General features: G+C 45.6%; 1 protein-coding gene across 2 annotated transcripts in view; it reads right to left on the bottom strand.

Moving 5' to 3' along the window:
- The window catches only part of Fstl4 (follistatin like 4), a 401,709-nt gene extending 383,584 nt beyond the window's left edge, over positions 1 to 18,125 (bottom strand). Inside the window, exons 1-2 of one of the 2 annotated variants that reach the window (XM_078050656.1) lie at positions 17,879 to 18,125; positions 10,222 to 10,357 (exon numbers count right to left, since the gene is read on the bottom strand). In XM_078050656.1, coding sequence (XP_077906782.1) covers positions 10,222 to 10,347 — 126 coding nt within the window. In that variant the 5' untranslated portion in view covers positions 10,348 to 10,357; positions 17,879 to 18,125. Of the gene's footprint in view, positions 1 to 10,221; positions 10,358 to 17,584; positions 17,726 to 17,878 lie in introns of those variants that run through there. The other variant, XM_078050657.1, reaches the window with a different exon arrangement.
- Positions 18,126 to 18,606: the final 481 nt, after the last annotated feature.

The following is an 18,606-nucleotide window of genomic DNA, read 5'->3' as shown; positions in this document are numbered from 1 at the left end:
AGAAATGGAGGAGAGAGATGGTGCCACTCAACAGAAGGGAAATGAGAGAAGGCTGCCAATCACTCTATGCCCCCAGCATCCTAGGGCATCCTGTCCTTATTTCTGGATGAATATCCATGACCTAATGATAACCCTTTTTTTGTACATCACCATCTTATCAGGTGATTCTTCTCCTGGCCACCAAAGGGTCTCTAGTGGGTCACTGGACAATAGGCCCAAATAATCACCCTGGCTAGGCCAATCTGTTCTGTCCCCCATCAGTTGGCAAGGTCTTCGGTCACCCAAACCTCTAACTAGAAGGGTTCCTCCTCCTTAAATAAATACTCAGCCCACCCAGATCCCAGACACCCTCTCCAAGGCCCTCCATCTCCAAAAGGGTCCTTAGCAATCTACCCAGACCCAGCACATTTGCTCCCATTCTCGCTCACCCACGGCGTGGCCCACACAGCTAACTGAATGCACTGTGCTGTCTTAGCAGCTCTCTGTGTGCAAGTATAGAGGTGATTTCTTAAAGCTTGAAATGGCTTCTTCTCCTTTCTCAAAATCCCACAATGAACTATAAGCCCACAGACAGGAACTTCCTGTAGAATATAGCTCATGATAATCTTTACTCAAAATACAAGAACATCTGAAAGAGTTTAGATTTAAATCTATACACATTTACATCTAGAATGTATAATGAATCACAGATCATTCTGTGCTAGTAAGCCTGGCCTTAGAAGGGTTTTTGTTCCCAAGAATTACTGAAAAATGACTATAACCAATTGGATCAGGATGGACACCTGGCTCAAGGTGGGATTCCTACAGCAAGGGATTGGACCTCCAGTAGGAGTTTGGGTCGCTAGGTGTAACAGGACATATTGCAGTACCCAAAGCAAGATGATATAGCAGTTATGAATGGCTATTCCTACCACCTGTCCAAATTCCCTGAATAGGATTTAGAAGTTACTGAAGGACACAGTCCTACCGGATGGAACCACCTTAGAAGAGTGGACCCAGAGGGGTTCCAGCCCTGGTGGACAAGTCCTGGGGTCAAGAGAGGTGACTGGAATATCCACAGGACTCCTGCATCTGGAAGTATCCCAGTTGACACTCAAGAGATCCTAGCTTCATCCAGCCCCAACCCATTCTCTGAGGGCTTCAGACCAGCTGAGTCCTGGGCCAGGACAAAATTGTGAACTAGATCTGCCCTTGGACCCTTGTGTCCTGAGGAGGGCGTTAGCTGGACTTGGATAACAAGCACCCTATGCTGGGAAGAGCTGGGGCGGGGGGAGGCAGGGGCTACTTCTTCCTTTATTACTCACTAAATAGACCTAATTTTCTTTGGGCTAAAGTTGAACACTTAATTTAGTCATTATATCTTTTCTGTATTAGGAAGATCATTAACATAGATGTTTAATCCCTCCTGATAACTCAGAATCCATTGTGCAACAGCTGATCACTCCCCCCTCCCCATCCAACCCTCACACCCCAGTGGTCCTCAAGCTCCCAGAAGGAAATCAAAGATCCAATCTCTCCTTAATCACGTGGCTAAGCTTAGGACAGGGCTGGAGCACACAGCTGGGTACTCAATGGAGATCTGTTGATCTCTAAGATTTAAGACACTAGGTGTCTCCAGCTGGCCTGCTCAGAGACCCATCTCGGCAGGTTATGAGAGGTCAGAACGGAAGTTCTGCTTTGGGACACAAAGACATAATCCTAAACCACCCAAGCACAAAGCAGAGGAGCCCATTCTTCATCGCCACATGCTAACGTGAAAAGAGCAGCCTATGTGACAACCAAACAGAAGAGAGCGGAGGAGGAAGAGGAGGCACCAAGGGGCATAATTTAACAGCACTCCAATTGGAACATCCGCCTGGTGGTCCCTGTTGTGTGACATCTCCCAGCATCCCCCACGTGGAAGTCTATCTGCCTAGAATGGATGCACCAAAAGTGGCCTCAACAAGAACCACAGAACTTGAGGTCTTTTCTGGGGAGAGTCTTCAAGCATGTTTTAAATGTAAGGCTAGAAAGGATAAGAGGAGAACGGTTCTGCTTTCTTTAAGAAGCAAGCTTTAAGTGACAGCAGGGCTTGAACATGCTTAGAAGTAATCCTAAGACTAGCATGAAGAAAAGCCCTCAGGAGTCTCATATCTACTAAATGACATTTCAGAAGGGCTGTTCGTGCCACCCTCTAGCCTTCCCATCCCTTTGTTAGGGGTCAAGAGCTACTTCCACTGACCCTGAAAATTCTAAGCACAATAGAGCATTCTGACTGTTGTATGTCACAATTCTCTCTCTGGGTTTATGATGTTGTCCCCAGAGGGACAACCAAAGCCAGGTGGGCCTCACATATCACTAAAGGAAAAGCCACTGAGTCAGGGGTCCTGCCCTGTCTCTCCACATGGCCCACAGGACTTTTTCAGCCTCTACTACTTCAGTAACGAGATTGGGAAGGATATCTTCCCCGGGGGTTTCTTCTGTAAGAAACCTGCCTAAACTCTACATGATACCAAAATAAATGATTTTTAAAAAAATGGTTCACTTACATTATGGATTGGATCTTGAAGGGTACTTATAGGGGTTCTGAGATTACAGACACAAAACCGCAGCTCTGACCACCGTATTCTGAGCACCACTCTGTACCAGGCACCACACGCACACGTTAGTCATTGTGATATCTCTGAAAACGGGGGTCTTAAGCCCTCATTTGACTCGTGGCTAACCTGAGGGTTGTAGGCAGGACGTGACCCTCAGCCACACACTGGCAAAGGAAGAAGCAGAGGTGAGCCACTGGCTGAGTGACTTGAGGGTACCCTGAGGCAAAGGCAGTACTGGGAACTCCTTGGATGGGCAAGCAGCTTGTATTGTAGGGGATTCAGTCTCAGCAGGAAAAGCCAGCTAGGGCCTTGTTGAAAATGATAACCAATAGCCTGGAGGAGAAGGTGGGCACATAGAACATCCAGGGTGAGGGTCACCAGGAGGGGAGGACACAGCAGCCACTTCTCCCTAGAGCTGCAGAGCTTCCCGTGTCAGGCACTGTGGCAGGAGCAAGTCCACCAGTGCCAGTGGCCGAGCAGCCATCAAAAGCACAGAGGAATCTGAGCAGAGCGGGGAGAGGATGTGCATCAGAAGAGCAGGCGGCATTCTGGAGGTCCAGGCCCTCACCAGGGGTGAAGCGTGAGTGGGCATTGTAGTGCCTGTCCCCTCAGAGGCTGGATGTTTCCCAAACAGGTGGTACATGGACCAGCAGGGGTGGTTCCCAGAGCCACTTGGCAGGATAAATTCCCTTTGCAACTCTTAAAGAGCATGCGTGCGTGCACACCCCCCCCACACACAAACACATACACCACTCCTCTCTCTCTTTTCCTCTCCCAATCCAGACCCCAAATAATACAAAAACTCAAACTTTCAAGCACTTTAACAAAGGCCACAATGGCAGCTTTCATCTGGCTAAGACTTCCAGAAGGATTTTGGTTTGGACGCAAGGCCTTCTTGGAAAGCAGAGGAACAAGAAAAACTAAGGGCTCCATCTCGAGTTGTGGCCCACAGCCGTCACCCAGAACCCCCACAGCCAGAGGGGAGAGAACTCTCTCACATGGTGCACCCCCTGCCCCCCTCCCCACCACCATCCAACAGCAGCCTGCCATCCACACTGGTTCTGCCTGCTCCTTCCCTGGGCAGAGTCAGGCTGCAACAAACCCTTGGGTTGAGGGAAGACCTGAGCCCCACAAGCCACCAGCCTCGCTCCTAGTTTTCCTATCCCTGGAGGAGTAAAGCTAAGCTGCTTTTTATTAGAAGGACACAGCTGGCGTTGCGGGTGCGCCAGGCCTTTGGGAATGCCTCAGGCTGAAAAGGCACATGGACACCTTCCCAGAAACTGAGGCCCAGTCAGATGGCTTCTCAGCCACTTAGCTTCTTCCACCCAATACTAATGTGCCAACACCTCCCCCCCCCGCCCCGGCCCCCCACACTCTCCTCAGGTGTCACCTGCTCAGAGCACATCATCCCATGTCCTCCATTTTTGGAGCCAGTAGCCTCCACCTCCTACATGGCTAGTGACAAGACAAGGCCCAGGAGCCTCATAACAGAGACCACAGCAGCAGAGGCAGAAGGACAGCAGCTCTGGTCTGACAGGACGAAAACCCGAGCCCACCAGTCGGGGGCCTGTTAGAGTCTGTCCGATACAATGTGACATTCGCTTCTCTCTAAATGGGAAGCACAGCCATCACCCACAAGTCATGGGGGATAAATCAAGCAGATGATTGGGGCTTGGCAGATCTGATGCTCCCCACTCTCTGACAAATGGAGATTGTAGCCCCATCATCCACGCAGGTCCTGATGTCCTGATTAGGAGTCTGGGAAGCTTCCTAAAGGAGATAGATTATTTGGCAGCAGAGGCATAAATAGTTAGACGAGTAAATGCTAAATTTAGAGGAAGAAAAATAATGCTTTTCTGTGAACTCAGAATGCTTATTTTCCTGGGTCACAGAATTTTTCAAGGCCAATTAAAACTCTTGTCAACTATGATCTCAAAATACGGAAAGAACACACAGTCTGCTAACTGGTACAGAGTTTGGAAGGGCCTGTTGGGAACAGAGATAAAGGAGAAATATCCAACACAAAAAATGTAAGATTGTAACTTCCTCTGCCCAAGAATAAAAATGAGACCTAAAAACAAGACCACCAGACATGGTGATCTCCGAAGAGCCTGGCTGAGCCTGGGCACAAAGAGGTGGGTACTATGGTGGGTGTGTATTGTGAGTGCCCTGTAGCATGGGCTATGGCAACCCTCAACATTTAGAGTTACCTCTCTTGAGATTTAAAATCACCCAAAGACCAGCCAATAAGGAGCACTAGGTTCAGAGATCCAAGAAGACCTGTGTACCTGCTTGAAAAAATAGGGAAAAATGACTATGGAACCCAGGGGGCTTAAGTTTTTTTTACCTTTCTCTTCACCTACCATCTTCCCTCAGTCTTGTTGAGCTATTTAGCAACAAGAGTACAGCCTGCCTGTTTTTCTCACTTTCTTGAGCATACCAAGCATCATCACATTCACAAAAGCTGAAGGGCCAAGGTCAGCCCAACTAGGGTCCTCCTTCCTGCATGTGCACGTGTTTTCTTCTGCTGAGCATTCCCTGGAATGGGAAGTATTGGCATCACCTGGAACTTATGAGAAATATAGATTATTAGGACCTGCGCTCAAAATCTGTACTGGAACAAGAACCTAAGCAGCTGGCAAGCATGCTGAAGTTTGTTAGGCTCTGGGGTAGACTCAGGATACACTGGGGCAGGGCACAGAACATGCTAGCTCTGTCAGTAGGGACACCCTTGGAAGGATCTGCTGCCATCTTTCACCTTGAAAATGACGGATGTACTCATCTGCAACAGGGAGGTGGCACTCTCCCCACTGTACCTGAGAAACTAAAATTCTCTTCTTGTCTCATGCTTTGTATGTTAAATGTCCCCCAAAAGCTTATGGATTAAAGGTCCCCAGCTGGTGACACTATTGGGAGGCAATGAGAACTTCAGGAATGGGGCCTTATTGGAGAAAGCAGGTCATTGGGGGCATGCCTCCGGCCCCGAGGGAATATTAGGACTCCAGATTCTCCCTATCCACCTCAGTCTCTGCCATGATGCTCTGCCTCACCACAAGTCCATGGTCCAGGGGGCCAAGTGACCATGAACTGAAGCCTCTAAAACCATAGGCCAAAATAAATGTTTCCTCCTTAAATTTCTCCTAGGGATTTTTTTCACAGTGACAGAAAGCTGTCTAACATACCCTGACACCAAATAAAGTCAGCAGAGAGCCATGGATAAGTGCTGGGACCAAGAAGAAGACCCTGCCAGGGGACCACACCTGAAGTTAAAATGCAGATCCTGAAGAACAGGATACATCTAGCAACCCTAGAGCCATTCCACCCCGTGCTGAGGGACCTCTCCCAGAGTCTCAGATTCTCTGAAAGGCTTTGAATCCAGTACTCTTTGAGTCCAGTACTCCAGTCCATACAGAAATGCTTAGGAAAGGCAATACTACAGAAATACATGAGAGATGCTTGCAGGCCAGAGCTGCAGGTGAGATGTAAGAGCACACCAAGCACCCAGCATGAACCCATCTGTTCACAGGCAGGAGGGAGCTTCTTTTCATGCCCATAGACAGGCTGAGCACAAGGGTGATCCAAGACACTCAGGGGTGGACCTCAAACCCCACAGACCACCAGCAATTCTACCCCAAGAATTCCAGGAAGGACTTTGCTAGAAAGGATGGGTAGCATTTTCTTAAAGTCAATAAGATGTATAAGAATAAAGAAATATTTTTTAAAGATTAATATACACCTGAATGCCCCACCAAGGCAGGAAGAAGCCTGAGAGCTTTAGGGAGCCAACAACTTGAAACTGCCCTGGCAGGGACAGAAGTGGCACCTCTGCACTCTGTCTGGGGCCCACACTGGCAAAAAGGGTTGGCCTGTCAGGGGAGGACCAGTGCTTTCTTAGGTTGACCCCCTCATGGTTTGGATGTTAAATGTCCCCAAAAGTTGAGGAGGAGAACGTGGTCTAGGAAGTAGGCAAAACATAACTGAAGTTAACTGATACCACCTTGCATGTACACCCCTTATGATCTTTGAGGAAGTTTGCAAATATTGAAAACATGTGGCATCTGATCCCAAAGCACTGGTCTTAAGCCCCAAGGCATATGAAGAAAACAATTTTAAGAGGAATAAATATTAGCATTTATATTTATAGTTGCTTAGTATGTAACAACACCCCATGGCAAGAATCATGTAGAAAAAGTTAAGTGAAATTCAAGAAGGGTGTGTAAGATTATTTAAAGATCACCCAGCAACTGGGTCAGACACTGGTGCTGGAACACTCAGGGACAAGGGGACCTGCCACAAACCCCTACCTCTCAAGAGTAGGCCAGCTCTCTGTGTCTATCACCACATCACTTCTCATGTTTTCCTGATTCCTTGGTTCCCCAAAATATAAAATTCTGATATTGGCTTTACTACAGGTTCAGTATCATTATCTGAAATACCTGGTACCAAGACTGTTTCAGATCCTGATTTTTTTTTTATATTTGCACACACACACACACACACACACACACACATATCTTGGGTACAGGATCCATGTCTAAACATGGATTTCATTTGTTTTATACATATAGTCTGAAGTAATTGTATACAGTATTTTTAGTGCACCTGCATTTGGACAACAAGTATCTCACAAGGTCAGGTGTAGAATTTTCCATTTGTGGTGTGGTGTTGGCTCTCAACCAACATGTCATGTCAAATTTCAGATTTGCAGGTTAGGGATGCTTAGCCTACAGTATATTAATCTTAGCCAGAGTGTTGGGGAAAGGAGGAGAATATAATGATATTTTAGAATTTCAATAAGTTGCATCTCTCAGAATTGTTTCCTCTGATTCCAGAATTGTATTAGCATTCGAAACCACGTTCTCCTCCTCAGCTCTTATTAAAGAAGCACTCCACCCAGCTACATTTCTTTTTATCTACATCTGTAAAATGATAAACTCCTTGAAGCTACTTCAACTGCAGTCTTTGTACATAAAACAATAATTTAATAAAATTCACACTTGCTATAACTGCTTTAAAAGTATGCGAACACACGCACATTGGTCATTTAATCCTTATTTACCCTTAGGACGTTCAAGTAATTGGTATAATAACTTTCAAGACAAATCAAGTCTTATTAATGCTTTCTAAGTACTTCAAACATCTTAATGAATATTTTGTGAGGAACTCCTATCAGGAAGAAAACACTCGTGGAAACATTTCAATATTTACTGCTAAAAAAGTCAAGTTTTTTTTTAACTTATTTTGAGTCTCAGGTCTCAGGAAGCACTGGTTTTGATTCTTCTAGGAAATAAAGCTGTCTGAGGAAACTGCCTAAGGACTATAACTGGGTCTGGACAGTGAGTTATAGGTATGTTAATAGCTCACTGCCCAGGGAGACCATTCTCGTCCCCACCAGAAACAAACCTGCCAGGTGCAAGAGGCAGGTCACCCACTTAAAGACCTGATGGTCTAGTCTGAATTTTGGAAGCTCTCATGACCAGGATTGAGTGCTGAATTAAGCCTTGAATTTGGAATTCATGAAGCCTCTATTTTCCTCATAAAATTATTAGACACAGGGAGGAAGAGGAAAGATAAATAAGACAGGCTTCATCCACATGCTAAACTAAAAATATCAAAGGAAGAAGAGAAGAGAAAAAGGACCAAGAGTTCAGACAAAAGGGTCCAAATGTGACAAAGAGCAGTCAAAGAAGTTTCTAGAGAAAAGGTAAAAACCAGAATTTACCTTGGAGCAGGGAAAGACTCAAATATGTGAAAGAAGGGACAGGGTGGCACATCAGGAACCTAGTGAATAAAGGACATGGGGAACATGCATAATTCGTGACCAAGTGCATTAAAACAAATGTCTTGCTCACTGGTGCTAAACATTTACAGAGACCATCCTATGTACCAGGACCATTTACATTATCATCACTGCATTCATCGTGGATAGAAACAGACTCAAGGAGTAGAAGTTAAAACACCACAAAAATTAAATCTAGAGCCAAGAAGTATGAGCAACAGGGCAGTTGTTCCTGCATTTGGAAGAGACATCACTTCCCTTGAAGCAGCCACTCGAGAGGTTAACAGCTGAGGGACAGAAATACTCCTAACATAAAAGTCTTCCTTCCTTGGGAGGAGGAGCAGTGGCTGGTTCTGGTTGGTACACAAAGTATTAAGGTGTAAACAGCTCAGATGAAAAAGGCCCTAGAGGTGATTTTTAACTTACCTTCCATTTACCTCCGGCTGCATCCCACCTTAATTGGCTTGACTCTTAATTGAGATAAGTGATTGAAGACAGTGAGCCAGTGAGCCCCTACAATAAGAAGCCTGAACCTCTCTGTAAGTTTGCCTTGCTGTTAACTACTCCACAATAAAAACGAAACAAAACAAAAACTATTGCACATGTAACTGTAGGATTTCAGCGATCATTTTTCCTTTGTCTGGAATAGGAGTCTAATGATGAAGCCCTTCCCACATGGGAAAGCTGTTCTCACCTGCACGTAGGCCACCAGACTCTTTCAAAGGAGCATTAAGGTGTGTTCTTCATGGATTTAGAGGGGAGAGATAGTGTTTCTATTTAATCATCATCAGCAGGTCACAAAAGCACACCACACCAACCTCAGCAAGAAAATTGCATGCTAAATTACTTCTGAAGCTCCCCAAAGACTAAGGTTTGCAGTTTGGGGATTGCATGACAATTAAATAATAATGAAAGAGAAGTCATGTCGTTTGAGCAAATAGTGTATTAATTCACTCCCTGGCAGTGTTGACTTTTCGAGGTATTTTTTATTTCTTGTTCCACAGGACAGGATATAAGTATGGAAAAAAGGAGACAGGCATGCATTAAGTAAGAAAATGGAAGTAAGAATGCCTGAAAAGCTCCCTGAGAATTAGTCTCTGTCACTGTATAAAGAAGACCCCGGGTGGTTTTAATGAAAAGGTGTAAGTCATTTCATAAGGTTTAGCACACACAAGGCATTTTCTGAAGAAAACCTGCATCCTTGTGAACCTCTCCATGAATTCATGGGGCTCACCACCCTGAGCAGGGCGAGGTTGCAGTTTATGAATCCTCTCCAGTACTTAAGACCAGTTCACTAAGCAATTAACGATATAACCAGACCCTCTAGGGAGGTATTTAAGAACAAGTTTTTCAAGTACTTTAGAATCATTTATATATACCTAACATGCCATTAATCATTCTTATCTGTTCATTAAACCAGTCTCCCTTAGGATCTTGACTTGCCAGTTCTCCCTCAGCCTGGTTCTTTTTATCTATATACCTGAAAAGTCATCCATTTTCTTTTTAAAATCTGCTTTATAATTCAAATACTTCATTAGTTCGCATGGGTGTGTTCCACCAATTAGTCTGCATTTTCAGAGTTGTATTAAATATACAGAACGGCCATTCTCTTGAGGGTCTTTGTGAGAGACTAACCGTGTTAACTACAGCTTGGAATGAATTTGTAGTATGTGAGATACAAGCCTCGTGTCTTCATCACAATTCATGTTGCCGCCTTCTGTCCCCTACCACCAAAAAGGGAATGCAATTTTAATTCACACAGTGTTCTAACTGATCTCAACTAAAGGTGGAAAGGAAATCAGATACTATAACATGGAAAAGCAATCAGCTGGCAATGTCATGTCAGCAGTGGTTTGAACATACCTCTGCCTGTGACTCCTTCACAGCCACGTTCGGGTTTCTGCTGGTTCCTGGGTCCATCCATCCCAGCGCAGCTGGCAGGGAGAACCCAAGCAGTGTAAGATGCAGCCAAAAGCTTCCTGGTTTCATTTTGTTCAGTCTGTTGAGAAAATGACAAACGTCTGGCACTAAGTTTTGCAGAATGCATAACAAGTCACAACGAGTTAGTACGTGTTCAGAATCAGATTAACCCGAGTTTAAAGCCCAGCACCAATCCTTCTGTTCCACTTTAGAGAAGATGCATGAGTTCTGTGCCTTAGTTTTCTCACCTCTAAAGTGGGGGCAATACTGTGTACCTCATAGGGTAAGAATCGAAGATGCTGGTGTCACACACATAGTAAGAACTCTGTAAATGCTAGTGGGTATGTAGAGTTCCATTTGGAAATGCCATCTGTCACTACATGGATAAGAACAAACCAGAAAGAGACAGCTTGACTACCTGCATCAGGCATGTTCATGCCTCGGTTTCCCCAGAAAGCATTTGGGACTACACACACAATTAGTGCTCAAAAAATGCTCATGAGGAATTCTGTCAATCTGTGTCAACTTGATTGAGGATTACACCTCAATTTACAAGATGATGGGCTTCAAAAATGGCATCATAAGCTCCAATATTTTGGTTTGAAAACCAGTAATGTTTGTAGTTGAATACCAAGCAATGAATGAAAATAGAATTTCAATAATCTTTAAGGTGTTTCCTGAGACTCCCTTTCTAACATTATTGTCTAAAGACCTTCAAGAAAAGAGATGGGCAATTCAAGTTAATCAAATAATTACATGGATAAAACCAAGGATTGGCTAATAAGAATGTTTAAGTTCCTACCATGTGCTAAGAAAGCACTGTGCTAGGATAATGAGGACATGGACTATGCAATTAGTCCAATTAGGTGGACTTTCTAAATAAGAGATTTTCACTGTGAATATATTCCAACCATAATTTTAGTATCTGTCTAAGACAGATCCACATAGAACTCACAACACAGTACCCACAGCTCTTACTCCAGGAAACTTGAGGGGTTATTGATTTCCACATGCACCACACAATTTAGTGCTTGATTACATGTCCTGTACCCTGATCCTGGCTGGTGAGATGAAAGACACAGAGCTCTTTGGAGACTAACACCTGGTGTGACCTGGCCCAGGACTAAGCCAGAGCAGGTGTCTGAGTCAGAAACAACTGGGTGTTTGTGAGACTTTAGAGCTTGAGAAAGGAACATCCTTGAAGGATGCCTACTCTAGACAAGGGGTTGGGGCTGTCACGGGATCACTGGTGCTCTGTAGCTAGGGCCACTAAACAAATACACTCCTGTCACATCTTGGTTTCTTTTGGCTGCCTTCCACACCCAAATAGAGCTGCATCTTCATGTTTGCTTTATGTCCCAAGTTTGAAACAGAAATGCCCACAGGGAAGAGAAGTCAGATTAAAATTTATGGGTATGCAACACTGGCCTATGAAAAGGCAAGGGTATAAGAGATGATTATCTTTTAAGAAAAGATGTCTCCTGGTTTCAAAAGGAGTCCAGAGGTTTCTGCTCCTACATCTATTTCTTCAGTCATTCATCTTTGACATCTGTTGGCAAAGCTAAAGTACTTGGGAAGTAGTCCAGGGGCCAGTCAATGTAATCTGAAGGTCACAGCCTCAACACCTGCTCTGCACCCTGAAGACAGCAGAGTAGAGTGGCATGGCGCAACTTCCACTGCTGCCTGGGTGTGGCCTGTAGCATTAACAGCTGTCTGGGCATGGCTTGTAGCATTAGCAGCTGCTGCCCAACTCTGTGCTCCCAATTCCAGGGCTCTGGCTTGGGTGGGTGAATTCTAACAAGGATGAGGAGGAGTTGGGGAAAGAAACCATACTCAGGACTAAAAAAGAGTAAAAATATCTTTCCCATATTGCAACTGGTTTTTCTAAAAATAAATAGGGCAACTCCCTACTCCTCATAAATTATCTTCTTATGAACACACAGACACATTCCAGAGACTGCAGATCTTGGATTTTTGTAATTTTTAAAAGCCAGCCAGAGTATCTCAAGCTAAAACTAAAATGACATTGCTTCCTGCTTTTTAATGAAATTTCCCCTATTTATCCAATATCAAACATTGCTCATGGGGTAAAGCACACATATTAAAAGTCTCCTTTTCTCCCTTTTCATGCCTCCTAGCCCAAATAAACTAAAAACTGCAATATAATCAGAATTTATTCTGGTTAACATACAGATGTCAATTCCTGGAGTTATGAAATAAACAAGTTACAAAGTCCAGTATTTCATTTTCAATTTGCCTAGTAATCTAAAGCCAATTATGTCTGATGTTTTATTATTCATGGATAGCTTCAAAATAAAATCCTTTCATTTCAATTGTCATTTTGGCAAATACTAAATCACTTCATTGAAGAGGTACCTTCAGGGTGTTAACCAGCTGGTTTCTGAACTGTGTTTCAGAAACCCTATGCTCAGCCCTTGCTTTTTACCTGGAGTTTCCACTGGTGTTATCTGGTTTGCATTGAGGCTCCCTGTTAAAGTATTTTTTGAAGACAGGGAAAACAGGAACCAGGCTAATCCCCGAGATACTCCTAGGGAGCTTCTTTGTAAAAGTGAGGTCTGTTTGGCCATCACCACCTCTGATTTCATTTGCACAGTGGATATGCTTTAGATGTCATTTTATACTTATGGTGATTGACAATTCACTCCATCTATGGCAGCAAAATCCTAAAAATTTATAACTCGAGTTTTATGACAGATCAGTTCATAAAAAGAATTAATATTAGGTCTAAATCAATTTTGATGATCTGTCTAATAACCAAATAGAGACTATCTATTTGGTTAACACTTACATACCAATTACAATGTGTCAGGCACTGTTCTAAATGCTTTAGAGGTACTAACTCATAATCCTCTTTTTCTACTCCATGAGGAGGGCAATGATTATCTCCCATTCTGATGACAGAGGAAACAGGGTGACAGTAAGATTAAGTACTCTGTCCAAGCAATGTGGCAAATAAGTGGCAGTGTTCAGATTCCAAGCCAGGCAGGTGGACCATGGTCCATACTCTTAACCCCCATCCTATGCTGCCTCTCGACCCTTAGCAATATTTTATCTTGATAAACAGTTGTTTGGGGTGTGATGAGGAAAATCTATATAAAGCAAGATTGGCAGCTCTGAGTCCCCAGTCTCTCCTTGCTTTTGAAATCTGCCAAGACCTGACCTCGAGTTAGCATGGCTCTACACAAGGCAGACCAAGGGAAAAGAGCCAAATTGTCGCCCTGCCCCAGGGCAGGGGCCACTTGGTACACACTCCTCATTGCTGCTTTATTTATAGACCAAGAAAAAAATGTAATAAAAAAATTCCATGGTAAAATTCACAGAATTTTGAGCAGCAAAGATGCAGGATGCCCCTTAGCTCACAAGAAGAACCCGTAGCTTTGAGAAAGTAGATTTGTTACCAAATTAATTACTTCTCAAGGTCAAATAGCCCCATGGGATTTCAGAGTGAGGAAAAATACAAGAATGTTCCCATTAGAGAACTGGGAAGGTGCCATTCATAAGGTCACACACTCTGTCTTTCAACCTGGAGCTCCTTTTGAGATTAATTTAGGTTTAAAAGTTTCATTGGATCCTGAGTCCTAAGTATTAGTTAGTTATAAAGCCACCCAGGACTGTCCTCAAAGGAAAACTTGGGACTACCTTTCCTTCTAAACAACTGAGGAAGTACAAGTTAAGACATCTTGTTTGGCAGAGGTCCTTAACCACTTCCTCGGTGGTTTTCCACAACACTTCTATGTGCCCAGGAAAAGCAGGTGCTAGCCTGACTGCTGCCCACACCAGACACCAGAGACCACAGGGTTGTGGAAGTCACCAAGCCAGTGGCCAGATCTAAACTAAAACCCCAGCATCCTGCCTTCAGGGCAACTCTGTCGTTTCTTACATTATTGCAAATTTACATATAGAGTATAAATTTGCAGGCTCTGCCTAGATAGATAGATTTCACTTTTTTTGGTGCTGAAAGAACCCCACCAGATCGCCTCCCCTCTCCTTGTGAAAACCACAGGATTTTCTGATGCTCTAAAATAAGGTGATCTCTGTGCTTTTTTTTAATTTCAATTTTAGAGGCATTATTATGATGTAACATTCCAAATGCCAACTTGCTTTGAAAAAAAAATTGAAAAAGCATAACATAAAAATGCAAATTGTTAGAGGACAAATAGGTATTAATATGAATAATTTGAGATCTGCCCCTCCCAGAGAACACACACCAGCATATATGCTATCTTTATTGAACAGAGTCAGTGGCCAAAGGAAAGCATAGACATTACATTGGCAATGGGTTTAAGTCAACTCTTTTATTCCGGGAGCCAGCTCTGCTGGGAGGATTGGGAATTCTGTCCCTCAGGATTTGGGGGACATTGTTTACTACTTCTCTCTCTTGCCCTCTCTTCCAGAACATAGTAACATGTCCAGACCAGTAATTATGGATTAGCCACACAAATAGCTTTTCTGGTAGAAACAAGTGATGCCACTTAGCATCTTTGGAGAATAGTCAGGGCATCTGCATTCCCAGCCTTTCCAATGGAAAAAGTGTCTGCTGTAGCAGATCACTTTTAAGTATGTTGCATGTTAGCAATCAACAAACGGAAATCAACCAGGGAACACCAAAGCCCAGCAGTCCTCTTCTACATGTCCACCAATATTGAAGGGGGCAAGTATCAACCTCAATCTGAAACTAGTAGGCTGTCTGGAAATTTCTTCTGAAAGGTTTAGGAGTCTAATTTTGATCCGTGAGTGTTTTTAGGAAAAGTGGTTCATATTTTCCAAGATAATCCCTAAAACACCAACCCAGAAAAAACAGGTCTAGAAATATATCAGGTTAACCTTGTAGCAAGCCATAATGAAGTTTGATTGTATTTTCTATCAATTATCTATTCTATATCTTTCACCATTGATAAAGGAGATGCCTAATGTGAAGTGCATAAAACTGTGGCATTCCTATTTAACACTAAGCTTAACACACACATGGCTTCCAATAACCCTTACCTCTCTGATCTTAGATTATATATTTTAAGTACTATGTTCTTTTGACTACAAATCTATTTTATTTGACATTCCATGCTCTGTGTTATGCATTAAGAGACAGAAAGTGTAAGAAAAGATATGCTCTTGAAACAACTGTCTAATCATTAACTTAGGAAGCACGGGGTAGGGGTAGGGGTGACCCCACATAAGCAACATAAAAAGGTTGAGTTTGCAGAAAAAAGAGAGACAATGTATGAATCAAGATAGATTTTATGAAATCCTTACCACTTCATCCCAATCTCTAAAATGTGGCCTTCAGTCAAACAAAAGATAACAACATAAGGTCACTTAAAAAAAAAAAAAGTTCTATAGTCCCTAGTAGAAAGGAGAAAAGTACTAAGTGACTCTCAGCAGGAAACTCAACCTTTCCTTTCTTTACTCACCTACAGGGCATATAGCCAGAGGGATAAAAGTTCTCCTAATGCACAGAAAAATAAGCTGTCCCCTCCCTGGATGAAAAAAAAAAAGCATTTTCTGGAATTAACATAAAATTCTAAGAGTGGGGGAAAAAGCTACTGGGACAAATATAATGAGGAATTTTAATACATTACATCAACTGGACTATTCTCTTGCATGAATTTTAGCTCAATCTGAAATCCTGGGAGAGGGTGCTGTCATGTTTTCAAACATGTGAGAAAGCAAGCTACCATTCAGCTGAGGATGGCAGAAATGGGCTGGTGGTGCTGCAGTGCCTCCTCCTGCAACTGAGCCAAGAAGCAAACCTGAGCCCTGCAGGTTTTGACTCCAGGGCTGAGTTACTGCTTAACAGATGCTGGGGCTCTGGTGTCATAGAAGCCATATCACTCATTCCCCTGACCATTTGCTTCCCAGGTGAACCTTCTGCTGTGCCACTGCACAGATGCAGAGCCTGTCCTGGAAGCCAGAAGGAGTCACCTGAGAAATTGGTCCATTCCAGGGTTAAGAAGACACTGTTAAAAATCATCTCTGGCTTCCTCAAAGGCTGGTGGTAGGAAAATAACTTAGGACTTTTAAGAATAAAAGTCCTAATCTTTTCCTGATCCCTCTTCTCCCACCCCCTGAGAGAATGGTGGGGATCTTGGTGCACGTTTTTTGGCTAGCAGTTTCTTTGTCACCTCTTATTGAAATGCCGTTTATGTTTGCCCAGAGAACATGAATGTATGTTGATATCTCAGGGTCCCATCTAGTACAATTCCTGGCGCACTGGTTTGCAACAAATTTGCTAAAGGAACAGACCAAATCTGCTGGCGCTGTTTTTTACCCATCGGAAACCTCGGCGGAAGCGACACCTAGAGGGGAGCAAAGGAGAGGCTGCGGAAGCGCTATTCATCAGTGTCGGGGACAGTTATCAGGAGGGAAGTCTGCTGGACAGCGCATCTGGAGACCAACTCTCTAAGTCCTGAAGCCGACCTGACCAAGCTCAACTCTCCGGGAACTTTCAGTAGACCATTGCGGGCTGAACTGGATGCTCTCTAAGTTCAGGGCACCTTGTGAAACCCTACTGCTGGTAGACGGTTTCTACTTGTGCAAGAGTTGCAGGACACGCAGTCCTCAGGTGGCAGGCCTCAGGCGAACCCGCGTGGGGCGCCGCTTTGTCAGCTGCAGGGATCCCTGAAGGCTCACACCCAGTTATCCCCAAACTCAAGCCGGCATGCGCCCCAAAGGGAGCACTCTGCCTGCATCCCCTAGGTCCCCCTTAAACTTGGAAATGATTTCTTTGCTGGAGCAAAGAGGGACGGAGATCACTCACACTATGATCTCTCTTAGGTCCAAGCCCCCAACCTGTATGTTAGATCAAATGGCTCCCTGGAGACTCCCCAGAGGGTTAACACCACCGCCGGTTCTGAAGAGCTATCCGCCGCGCAGAACAAGAGCCGCAGACTACCCAAAGCCAGGTTCTGTCTGGGTTCCCTCCTCTCCAGCTCCCTCCACCACGGACCTCGGGATAGTAAGGGCCAGGCGAGACGCAGCAGGCCCTTTAGGCGGCAGCGAGGAGACATAAGTTTCCTTACAAAGCCGGGGAAAGGAGGTGTTGAGGATGCCCGCCCCGCGCCCCAGCCCGGAGCCAAGGGCACAGATCCGAGCCGAGGAGCTGCACTTCGCGTGGCTCCGCTGAGGCAGCTCTGGGTCGGGAGCCTAAGATCTGCGTCTACAGGGTCTCGCAGCCCTGCGCGGGCTTCGGGCTCCTCTTGAGCGGTTCTGCAAGCCGCCCCGCGCGCAAGAAGGGTCGCTCGGCTCCCCCTGCAGACCCAGCTACAAGCCTGAGAACCCCAGTCTTTACCTCGAGTCTTAGCCCAGACACGGCAGCCCTGCCAAACCCCGGTCCTGTGGTCCCATGCCCGAGGCCAGGCGGGCAAACTTGGCTCTCCCAGCGCGGGCAGTAAGGACCAGCAAGCGTCCGCGGCGGGCCCTGCAACGCGGAGCTGCGGGGCGCCGGGACCCCATCAAGGAGCAGCAGGACCAGTTGGTGGCGGTGGCATCGGTTTGGCACCCCCTCCATACACACACACACACACACACACACACACACACACACACACGCCCGCGCGCCTGCTGCGGAGCTGTACCCGTTTACCTGAGACAGCCGGGGCCGAGGGGACGACCAGGGGGCCGGACTCAGGCGGGAGATAGGGAGCGCCCGGTGGCGGCGGCGGCGACCCGTCCCCGCGTCCTTTGGTCGGTCTCTCTGGCTGTCCGCGGGTCTCAGGCGCGCTGGAGGCTGTTGAGGCGCCAGCTCTCTGAGCCGCCGCTGCCCGCTGCTGTGCCACCGCCGCGGCGGCTGCCCTATTTCTGCCGCCGGGACCAGAGCCCGTGACGTCACCTTCCCGGCCCCGCCTGCCCAATCGCCGCCACCTGTGCGCGCCGCTCGCCTGCCTGCGGGTCAGACCCGCGCGGCGCCCGCGGCAGGTGCGCGGAGCAGCAGGGCGCGCACGCGGAGCGCTAGGACTCCGGGTACGCTGGGGACATCTTTGTCCCGCAGAGGGAGAGGGCAGGGGAGCGCTGGTGTTACAGGTTCTTGTGGAGCTCAGCAGGTGACAACCTCCTCTTAGGTCCCCCCCCTCCCCCAGCTCCTTTCCGGTACAGGTTACTTAAGATTGTGTTCTTAGGGAGCACAATTGGTCTCCATCTCCTGTGGAGTCCAAACAGGTCAGCAGACCACACCAAGATACCTGCCCCTGGAATCAAAGTCCGGTGACATTTCCCCTCCATTGAGAGCCAACAATCTGTGAAACAGCAAAGTTTTAATTTCTCTATTCTGATTCTGACGTTTCTCAACCGCAGAAACTTTTAAGAGATTCTGGG

The sequence above is a fragment of the Ictidomys tridecemlineatus genome, chromosome 1 (assembly GCF_052094955.1).
Source record: "Ictidomys tridecemlineatus isolate mIctTri1 chromosome 1, mIctTri1.hap1, whole genome shotgun sequence".
Lineage (NCBI taxonomy): Eukaryota > Metazoa > Chordata > Mammalia > Rodentia > Sciuridae > Ictidomys > Ictidomys tridecemlineatus.
Note: the sequence above shows the minus strand (reverse complement) of the source record. Positions and strands in the feature narration are given on the sequence as shown.